Source organism: Camarhynchus parvulus, chromosome 4, assembly GCF_901933205.1.
Source record: "Camarhynchus parvulus chromosome 4, STF_HiC, whole genome shotgun sequence".
Taxonomy (NCBI): domain Eukaryota; kingdom Metazoa; phylum Chordata; class Aves; order Passeriformes; family Thraupidae; genus Camarhynchus; species Camarhynchus parvulus.
Genome location: NC_044574.1, coordinates 13,543,092 through 13,554,254, shown reverse-complemented (window position 1 = coordinate 13,554,254; position 11,163 = coordinate 13,543,092). Strand labels below are relative to the sequence as shown.

General features: G+C 38.3%; 1 protein-coding gene across 2 annotated transcripts; it reads right to left on the bottom strand.

Annotated features, from left to right (window-relative positions):
• Positions 1 to 1,818: 1,818 nt before the first annotated feature.
• LYAR (Ly1 antibody reactive) lies at positions 1,819 to 11,071 on the bottom strand. 2 transcript variants are annotated; one of them, XM_030948406.1, is made up of 9 exons: positions 11,014 to 11,071; positions 10,273 to 10,440; positions 9,848 to 9,962; positions 7,802 to 7,909; positions 6,340 to 6,423; positions 4,402 to 4,738; positions 4,036 to 4,140; positions 3,028 to 3,113; positions 1,819 to 2,713 (listed from the first exon to the last, which is right to left on the bottom strand). In XM_030948406.1, exons 2-9 carry the CDS (start codon positions 10,392 to 10,394, stop codon positions 2,579 to 2,581), a joined length of 1,092 nt encoding a protein of 363 aa, XP_030804266.1. In that variant the 5' UTR covers positions 10,395 to 10,440; positions 11,014 to 11,071; the 3' UTR covers positions 1,819 to 2,578. The 2 variants fall into 2 exon arrangements, with proteins under 2 accessions (XP_030804266.1, XP_030804264.1); XM_030948404.1 differs by having other exon boundaries at positions 10,958 to 11,062.
• Positions 11,072 to 11,163: the final 92 nt, after the last annotated feature.

Sequence of the window (11,163 nt, the reverse complement as noted above, 5' to 3'; positions counted from 1 at the left end):
AAAAACTTTAATATTTGCTCTCTTATTTCCTTAATAAGGGTGAGTGTTACAGCCTTAAAAGTTTCTGAATGAAATCATGTATTGGGTCTCTGTATCCTGTGGTCATCAGCTATGAGCCACTACTCATGTAGGGCTCTGACTACATTGTCCTGATGCAATTGGACTATAGCACCAGGTGGGAGGATCAGTTTTCACTAGAGAAAGAATGAACTACTCTAATGCACCAAGACAGTGGAGGGCTGAGCACAACAAATAAGTAGCTGTCCTTTGAAGCTTTTTTTCTTCCACTGATTGAAGTCCCTGCTTAAGTGCTTATGCTATAGTTATAATGAAAGCCACTAGCTTTAAACAATTTTCTAATTTCTCCCTTCCTCACCCTGCCACAAAGAGACTCACTCTCCAATACACTATTTTAGAAAAGAAAATTTTAACAAAAAGGTATAATTATGGAGCTATGTTATGCTGTTTAGAAAATCACTAAAACATATTCTGGATTAAAACAATACTGGTAAATATGCTGCTTAATTATTGAATAGAAATTAGAGAGGTCCTGCTGTTCTTCTGTCTTCTTGAAGGATTCTCAATGACCTCTGAGGGATTATGCCTCCCTCTGAAACAATTACCACCAAATTTGAAGTACATTCAATCTGATCAAGACATCATTATTTGCAAGCAGTAAATTAAAGTCCAGATCTGTTGCAATGGGAAAAGTCAAATTCAATCCTCTTGAGTACTCTATTAATTGTTTAATGAAAAAACATCAAAGTCTGGGATTTTTTTCACTGGAGAGCTGCATGTCAATAATGCAACTATGCATGGACTGGAGTAGCACTAGAAGCCTTCTACAATTAAAGGCATAGACCCATCTACCATACTACATATTACTTACCACACTTACCATGTTACATTACATATTACAGATATGACCATACTACAGTATTCCCAGGAACACCCAGAAAGAAAAATATGCCTATAAAGCATATTGCTCCCCCTCTTTCTACCAATAGAGCAGGAAAGGTGATACTACTGCAGCAACATACACTGAGGTTATAGTATTGTAATTGTAACAGTTGCAACAGACTCCCACTAATGACTGTCAAAGAGAGGCAAGATTAGATTCATGTGTGCCAAATCATGAGGGAAAAAAACTGAACAGTTAAAGCAGGAAAGAAAATTACAAGGTCACATCCTACTCTGATAGCTCATCTGCATACAGTTGATTTGATATTCCTTATTCCCAGCTTTCAGCTGATCTTGGTTTGAACACTTAGCCTGCTGCTTTGCTTCATTCAGTGATCAGTGCAGTAAACCCTGAGCATCAGACACCAGAACTCTTCAAATGACAGGAGCCAAGATTCTGATTATCTGTTAGACTGAATAAAAATAACTGTTGCATAGCTTCAACAAACAACTAACACCTTAAATTCATTATGTCCCTTCTTGCAACCTTTACAGTAAGACAAATATGTACTCAGAAAAACTGAACCCAGTGTATCACAGGTAATTTTTAGTATTAATGCCTTTAATATAGTCAATATTTCTATAAATTCAGATATTTTTACTATAGAGTTTTATGAAAGTGTATCTGCTTGAAATCACTAGGCAATTTTTAAAAACACCATATGACTGAATGCTTTATAATGCTGTTTTTAACAGACCACATAGGAACCTCCTACATGGAAGTAATTTTGCTATTAAGTAAAAACCTACAAAACTTCAAGTAACTTTCTCCAGGCAGCTCTGTCTCTTATATACCTGTAACATTTCTAGCCTAGCTACATTGTTTTGGTGACAGCAATACAACAGGCTCTTCAAAACATGTATAATTTGTGGATTTATTATGCAATTATAAAGTGACAAGATTCATTATATTTAAGCTTGTATTTTAAAGCAATCTATTTCATCTGTCAATTTTTAGTCCATGTAACCACTCCTACTGAATTCAGATGCCTTACTAATCAAGACTTTCAGTAGCAATGCATATATAGATAACTCAGTCTTTAGATTTTCACTGAATGTGCAATATTGCATACACAAATCTGACACTTTATTTATGCATTTTACAACACAGAATCAACAGTTTATTAAAGGCTGCATACACTATCCACAGTGCATAAAGTGGGTATCAGCCATACCATTTTGAGTCTTAGCATAACAAAACATTTATTCCACAGTGGAATATGAAAATCCTATTTGCTTTGAAAATAGTTCCTGCAAAAAGCCACACAACCCAGGTCCTGAAAAACATTCATGCCTATAAGTTATATTCATTACTGGAAGAATTTTAATACAGTAGGCCAGCAATTACTTTCAATGCCTCTTAAAACTTGTACCAAAAAATATACATTTTCCATAAAATCAAAAAATAAAATATCTGAAAATGTTCTGTGATAAATCTAGAAAAAGGGGAGGGATCCAGTATTAAAAGTTAAATTCTGCTTTCACATACACAATTTAAATTGATACCAATGCATACTATCTGTACAGCTGACAGAAGAGAAGAGTATCACTCCATCTGCAAGATTAAAATGCAACAGCTATGCAAAGTAGTTTATTTGACAAGAATTATGCAAACTGTTTATTTCACAAGTTTCACTTTGTCCTTTAGAACTCTAAATTTAGGATTGTTATTCACTTTCTTATTGAATATGGCTAGGATGTCCTCTTCTGTTTTGTGACGTTCACCAGCTACTGCATAATATTGAGCTATCACCTGCACAAAGACAGAGAAATGGTTTTTAGTCTGTGAAGATGATTCCATTGTAAGCAATAATACATTTACATTACTGCATTAGAAGTGCCATGGAAGCTATTGTGCTATTATTCCTTTTCAGAACTAGCACTGAATTTCTTGTGTAAATCAGTAAGCAATAAAAAACCTGTCCTTGAGCTGACATTCTGTTAACTGATATTCCATTAAAAAACGTTGAACTTTTTGTTTATGCCATCCAGAATTTTCTGAGCTTCAGCATTACACAAATAAATTCACAAGACCATAGGAGATTAAAAAAACATGTTGTACAATACCTTTTTTCTTAGTTTCTTAATTGAAATTTCATTGTCTGGAGCCTGTTTCAGAACTGCTTTGATGGTTCCCTTCCAGTTGAATTTACCTAGGAAATAATTAGGTGTACAACATTGTTAGTGAAAGGAGGTATTCTGGGTCTTCTCTACTAGTAACCAGCCATGTTAGTGAAAGGAGGTATTCTGGGTCTTCTCTACTAGTAACCAGCCATCAACCTCCTAATTTTGGAATCAGTTTGGCTACCACAACAGTTGTTACCTTACTGACCCTACAACAGGAGGGTGTCTTAAGCATAAAAGTCATCAGTTGTTCCTGAATATAAAATGGAATAGAGATGAAGAATCAACACAGTACTTGAACAACAGGGGTCACAATTGTTTTTACTTGATTTCTGCACTTCAGCTTTTAAGCAGAAACTCTTAAATAATGCAGGGACAGTTAAGATCCTGTCTCTTCACACTTAAATCACAGGCAGTCAAATTTGACCATACCACCTTCAGAGGTCATTAATTGGTAGTTTCCAAATAAAGGATCTGTATGTTCAAACACAGTCAGAGCATGACAGCTGCTAGGCAGAAGTAGGTTTATCTAAGCATAAACTAAGGTCCAACTTATCTGAAGTCAAATTTATGATTCACTGAGCAAAAATGGGGATATGAGAGATACCAAGAGGTCTAAGGGTTGTTACCCTTTTTGCTGTGTTGTCTAATGTGCATGGCAGCAGGGACGAGACCCACTGTGGTGAAACCTCAGTGTCCACTGGAATCAAGCACAGCCAAAGGCTGCCAGCACAGCACAAACAACAAATTAGAGAAGTAATTCATTATCAGGTGTTAAGAGTAGCATGGGCTACTTACGCTGGAACAGATGTGTATACTGAATACACACGCATTGATGTATACTGAGGCACAATTTATTTCATGGCTTGCTACAGAAGCTGTGTTTATATCATGCATTAGATCTTTTCCAGAGTAGTTTTGTAATGATCTAAATAATTCTTTTAAGAATACCTTTATCTGTTCCTACATTTTCTTCATTGTCATTGACGTTTTCTGTTTCCATGTCTTCTGAAATGCTTTCAGTTTTCATTCTCTTTGTTTTGGTATGAGGTTCCTCTAGAGATGGAATTGGACAAAACATACACAAGAAAGATTTAAAATGAGAAGTTCTGACATGACTTTTGTTCTTGTAACATGAGTTTATATTTGCAAAGTGGTTCAGATTTTATAAAAGAAACGTGCAATCATTGTTAAAAATAATCTGATTTGTATATCTTATGCACTACTTTAAAATTCTACTTAGGTAGTATATTGAGCTTTGGAATTGAGAAAAAGCCTCTTCAAAACAAACATGAATATAAGTTGTATGATGGATACCTTCTACATGTTTATGTTTGCGTTTCTTTACGTTTGTTTCCTCTTCTGTTTCACTGTGATTGCCATTTCCATTTATTTCAAATTCATCCTCCACACTCTCTTTTCCTTTTTTGGACTTTTTACTCTTTTTTACTTCTTCCTGGTTTTCCAATTTCAGATCTTTTTTCTCCTTCTTTTTGTTCTTTTGTCTCTCTTCTTTTCGTTCCCTCTTATTCTTTTTTCTCTCAGTTTTTTCATCTGTAATTCCATTTTCTTCTGCCTTTGTATTTTCCCCAGTTTCTGCAGGCTGCTGCTCTTCCTTCTGTTGTAGTTTGTCTTGTTCCTTTTCATTTGAAGTCTTTTGTTGAAAGAAAGATAATTACAGTTTTCACATGTGCTTTTTGACATTGCAACTTTCCTCTACTAGATCATCAGTAACTGTTCAGAACACTGATATCCTGAAACCAATTAAATTGCTCACATATGATGTCACCAGTTACCTGAGAAGCAGCACTAGTGAAATAATGTGCCTGATTCTTTAACTTAACAGACTAAATGCTAATTAACATCACTGAAGAAATATTATCTTACAACATATGTAATTCCTAGTTGAAGTAAGTGTCTATTGTTTTAAATTATTTGTTAAATGTAATTAAGGAAGTGACAGCTCTTTAATTTACACAAACAAAACTACAGCACATTACAGCAAGATGCAGAACTTATTCCCAAATACAAAGCCCTTGAGTAATAATCTCTTTTGCCATCCACTTCCCTGTCTTGGATGTGTCTGGGACAACAAACCATTATGACACGGTGCTAAAAAAGGCACTCCTGCTTGAGAATTTCAATTGAGTATATACACTTCAGGGTATGTATTACAAATCATATCTTAAGATCTTTTTAAGAATTCTTAAAAGTGAATTGAAATGCTGTGTTATATATTTTATTTTAATGCTAAGCTCTATGGACAGTGTAATTGTTTACATTTGTGTTTAAATAAAAGGTTTTCAGATTGAAGACCCTTTATAAATTAGTGTAAGTCAAGTCACTGCTTATGACTTTAGTGAAGTTGTATAAACTCAGTATTAATGCTCCAGCAAAACAGTGTACTTCAGTGACCAGAATTTATGTTATATTCCTGTCCTTTAGTAAACATGTTTCTTCCTTTCCTGGCTCTTACATTTGGATTCCTCAGAAAAACTGCAAATAAACTTTAACTGGAATCATTAAATCAGAAACACAAAGCATCATCAACAGGGGATTAATGCCAAAGCTTTGCCTACCCTCTTCCTTAAAAGAACTTGGGCAAAAGGGGGGAGAGCATCTTTACATCAGCTGAGAAATTAGCTTCTCCAACAGGTCTTGAGTAGCAGCAATAGATGCAAACAAACAACACCCTTCCAAAACACACTAAGCTAGTAATGAAATACCAAAGAATTAGGCACTGACAAAAGGCCAGAGTGAGGCCACAATTTGGACAAAGGAATGGGAGGAACATGCACCACAAACTGGAGGATTTCTCTCCCCACTAATGAAATAGGTAAACTATGTGCTTGTTAATTTCTCACTCCAACACACATAAATTTGAGACCAATAAACACTGAAAGATGCCTTATTCCATCTTAGTGTGTAATAAAAGATTGAAACAAAGATAAAGGCAGTGCTTTTCCCTTTTTTTAGGTACTAGTAGCATAAATTAGCCTTCTGATTATCATGGCACAATCGTGTCACCATGTCCAAGTTTTCAATCACAACTTACTCAGTATGAACAACTCCAGCAACAGTTCTGTGTTCCATAAATTAATAATTTAGTCAAGAAATATTACATCATAACATAATCTACTGGAACTATGGGAGACAAAGTTTCCACTAACATCTACAAAGGGAGTCTGAAAGGTTTTCCTTCAAACATTTTGGGAGTGCATTCTCATTTTATAATGTACCTCCAGTTAAACTTACGTTTCTGGTTGCTTCTGAGAAAACACCCCACACCTGATCTTGCAAATTGCTGTCATTAATTCTCAAACTGTTCTTGATCCAATTCTGTGCATAGAAAAAACAATAATAACTGAAAACATCCTCTGATTTTATTTCTTCATTACCATGTAACTAGCCCTTGTTTTCTATTTTTCATTTAAGAATTGAATCACTGCTTTTGACTAAGATCTGCTTAGAGGTTACTCCTATTAAATCTCTCAAGCCTCTTTGCTAAATTGTTTCATGGAATGTCTAGGAACTCTTAGGAGGCTACACCATATATCTCAACTGCCTTCCCAAGTGGCAAATATATACAAGATAACCCTCAAGCTTTTTGATACAAATGGCTATGTTAAGGTCCCACCAAATTTTCTGACTGTTCCCATGAGTTAAAACATTAATGCTCTGATCTTATTCATTTGTGTACTGGACATATGGTCACACTCCTAAATGGATACCTTAGTTTATTACAAGAAAGTATGATTTAAGGAAATAGCTCAATGCAAACATTTCAAAGTTGTTTGGGTTATTGCAGGTGTTCCTGGTGAAAATGAAAATATAGCAGTAAATTATGCTGTTCACATTATGTGCAAGAGATCAACTTTTAGAAATGGGGAATTCAATGTTAAATGTAATGTAAAGATTTTTGCCTTGCAATAAAAACCCCAGGAAAGGTGCATTAGTAAATTGGAACAATTAACTGCAAAAAACTTTTGATCTTTCACTGCAATGTATCTTATCAAAAAGAGAGGCTTCTGGAAAATACTAGTTTTCCTGCTCAGAACATTCATCCTGTAGGGAAATAGTCTAACCTTCAGCTTGCTAGCAGCAATTTCACCATAGCTCTATTAAGTTATATTTGAGTGCTTTGGAAGCAAGCCTGATCTTCTCTTCCTCACAATCTGAGGCACAGATCAGAGAGGGGGGGAAAAAGGTCCATTTGTGAGTAATTCTTCACTTTAAATGAAATTCTTTAGCCACAGTAAATTCTCCACATCTGTAATTTACTTTAGTGAAACATGCAGAGCAGAAGAGTGTCAGAATACTGAGTAACAGGAAAACCCTCAAAACAGGACCTTGCCTTCAGGAAAAAACAAAGCCAAAGAAATACAAAATCTTTAAAAGTATGTATAAGAATTTGGGCATTCAATAGAAATAGCAAATAGTCAAAAAAGAAAGGTATTGAAAACAGAACAAACCTACATAAGGAGATTAAGCTTAAAATGCAAGTCTCTGGCTTAATACCTAATTCAACTGGTAGACCAAGAGTTCTTTTAAGCAAATTTTACAACCACTGCCTATTTGAAATTCAGTTATTACACAATCTATACAAATGCCCAAATAAGCAATTTGTCCTATCTTTGTTAAGAGAGTGGCATTCCCTAAAAAAAGTCTATTTTTATGTTCACTGCACAGATAACTGCAAATCTCTATAAAAACGTACCTGAAACTTTACTTTTTTTCTTGGAATGTTATCAAAGGCACGTATTTGCTCCAGAATGTTCCGCACTTTGGGGCTTATGTTGGGCTTCTTCATTACCTCATGAATTTTCTGAATGAAGAAAAACAGAATTAAATCAAGAAAGCAGCATAAGGATCAAATTGTACATATCAGGTGTGCAAGCCTGAAATACACTGGGCAGAAATCTGCCCCCAGCACCTACAGCTGGTATAGTCTGCTCATAGGAAATGCTCAAAAAACATGAGAAAAACACTGACCTTTGGCTCTATCATAGCTCATTAAATGTGTCAAAATTATCTATACAAACATTTATACCTATGTAGTAAGCAGGACTGCTCACCAGTGCTTTCTGATGAGTAACTTACAAACTGTAATAAAAACATTTCAAACTAAAGTAACTGTATCACAGAAGGGATTCTTGCACCATGAAAAAGACCTGTATTAAGGAAAGCAGCTTTTTGGTTTTGGAGTTAGTTATGAAAAATCAGGCTTACTTTTGATGCCACAGCTGACATACATTTCTTCTGGCAGGAGTGCCAGCTTCAACAAGCATTTATCCCTGTATGAGAGCTCTGGATATTCCTGTGCTATGGGTGTCAGCATGAGAGAAGAGAGATTAGAGCAGGGCCTAGAGCAGGCTCATGGCAGCCCCTTGAACAGCACTGCTGCTTGTGGGGGGAAAAGGGCTCTGGGCTTCCCAGTACTTAGAGAGTGCAGCCACTGGACACTGCAGAGCCTTCCTGTACTTCTGAAAATCTGGTGACTGAAAGGCTTTGTAAATATGTTAAGACTGTCAGAAAAAAGTGACTGCTAATCCCTCCTCCTTCTACATAGGAATTAGTTACTATTGAGGCAGGCTACTAATGCTCATAAGCAACACTTGCATCATCCTGCCTTTACAAAAGTCCTCAAACAGTGTTCAATTTCAACAAGAGCACTCATATGGTCAAATTTAATGGTATTCATCACATGCTTCAAGCATGCATGCAGCTTAGCACCTTCTTAGGATGTTTTCTACATGATAGAAATAATTCCATGCATAAATGTGATCTAACTTACTACTAATGGGGTTTTAAATATGTGGTTGAGGTCCCTCCAAAAACCTTTGAAGGAAAGCCATAAGAGGGTAGGTTCTTGTGGAAGACAGAAAGAGTAGGAGATATTTCTATTCATGCTGGAGCTTCTCCTGTTCAACATATTTACAAAATATCTGACAAGAGAACAGAAAATTTTCCCAATGATACAAAGCTATTCAGGATGAGGACTATGAGGATTCCAGAAAGATCTTAAGAAAATGAGTGACTAGGTAATAAAAAGGTGAAATAGATTCTTCTTGCTTTAAGTGAATTTTTGTTGAAAAGGAAAAGCAATCCTAACTTCACATCTAAAATGGCAGGCTTTAGTTGACCACTGGAGCTTACATACAATATCTCAGGGCTAAAATAGCCAATTCCATGAAAATGCCAGCACAATGATCAGCAGCAGGGTGAAAAAAACAAAAAAACCACCCAAAAGTAGATTAACTGACCAAAAACAGTTAGAAAGGAATAAAGGACACAGAAAACATAATTATGACACATGGTAAATCTATGGTTCTTTTCTATCTTGAACAGCATTTCACAAGCATACAGTAGAGTCGGAAGATTTTAGAAGACCAAAGATCTAATTTACACATGAAGAACAACTGAGCAGGGTAGGATTTTTCAACCTTGAACAAAGAATATGAGATGGGGAGGAGTGCCTGACAGAAGCCTACAAAAGCATAAATGGCATGAAAAGGATGGACAACTACCAGTGTCTCTTTGTATGCAGTTGGGAACATTACACTAAACCAAACCAGTAAGAGATAGATTCAAAACAAAAGACACATTTCTTACCAGGACAAACACAGACCTATCAAGGAAATGCCAGAAGACAGCTGGGGACATTGGTAAAAACAGATCTCTGGCTTAAGCCAATATAGGTTCTTTTCTGTCTTCGATAATTACAGACAATAGTTACTGTAGGTGTATACAGTACAAACCATACCTGAATCCACTCCTGCTGTTTTGCATCTCCTTTGCTAGCTTTGGCTTCAAAGCCTTTCCCACCATACTTCTGGTCTTCACTTACACACTTGACGTGTTCCTTATAGTCATCACCCCTGAATAGAAGAGATTTTTAACCACAGGTGACTGAAATGCTTCACTCTTCAAACTACGCAACACTTAGCTAACCAACAAGCTGAAGTAACAGATTATTTAAATGAATGGATCATTTAAGCCTTATTACTGTCAACACTTAAATTATTAAAATGTGCTTAAAGTACCACAGGCATGCTTGTAAGACCACAGGCATTTCTGTCATGCTCCAGCTTTCAGTGAAAATTTCTGACTTGCATCTCTTGCATTTATGACAAGAGTGAGCAAGTGAGTCTGCAGAGTGAGCAAGGTTATTTCCCATTCTTTACATACCAGAAATCCTTGCCACAATCCATGCAAGACAGGCACTGACAGTTTCTGCAGATGTTCACATGCTTTTCAACCTGTGCTTTCTTCACGGCTTCTCCACACGCATTGCATGTGAAAACTACCATGCTGGCGAGTGGTCAGGAGCCTCTTCCTTCCCACAGAAGCGCAACTCTAGGAATACAAGAAAATTATCTTAATTAACAGCTTGAAAGAAGCACCTGGAGGGCCGAAGCGAAACACACCCGTGCACCCACTGACAGCCAGGGTGAGCAGCCCGGTGCAGAACGTGCAAGGGCTCCTTCCACCTGATGCTCTCCGTGAGCGCAGGGGAGAGCAGTACCCGGGAACATCCGCCACACCAACAGGGAACCGGTAACCCCCGAACCCGTCACCCGAACCCGGTAACCCCCATACCCATCACCCGAATGGAGAAACCACCTGTAACTCCTGCACCCACCACGCCAGCCCCGGCACCGGTGACCCCTGTACCGCCCCCAGGCCGATACGTGCAGGCGGCGCTCCCGGTCCCCTTCCTTTCCCCTGCGCGACCGCGCCGCTCCATCCCGCTCCCCGCAGCTGCACACCCGTCTCGGCCGGGCCCTGCCGAGCGGTAACGCTGAGCGGTGGCCGGGCCACACGGCTTGGGAAGCCCGGCCGAGCTCCTGGGCGGCAGCCGGCTGCTGCCTACCGTGCCGTGCCGTGCCGTGCCGTGCCGCTCTCACTCCCGCTCCCTTTCCCCCGCACCTCAGCAGCGGCCGCCGCCGCCGCCGCCTCCGCAGCCGCTCCGCGCGGCACGTGCCGCACCGGCCCCTCCGGCCTCGCCGTCCCGCGCCTGCGCCGCCACCGCCCCGCGCACCGGAACGGGAAAGGGAAACGGGAACGGGAAGGGGAGGG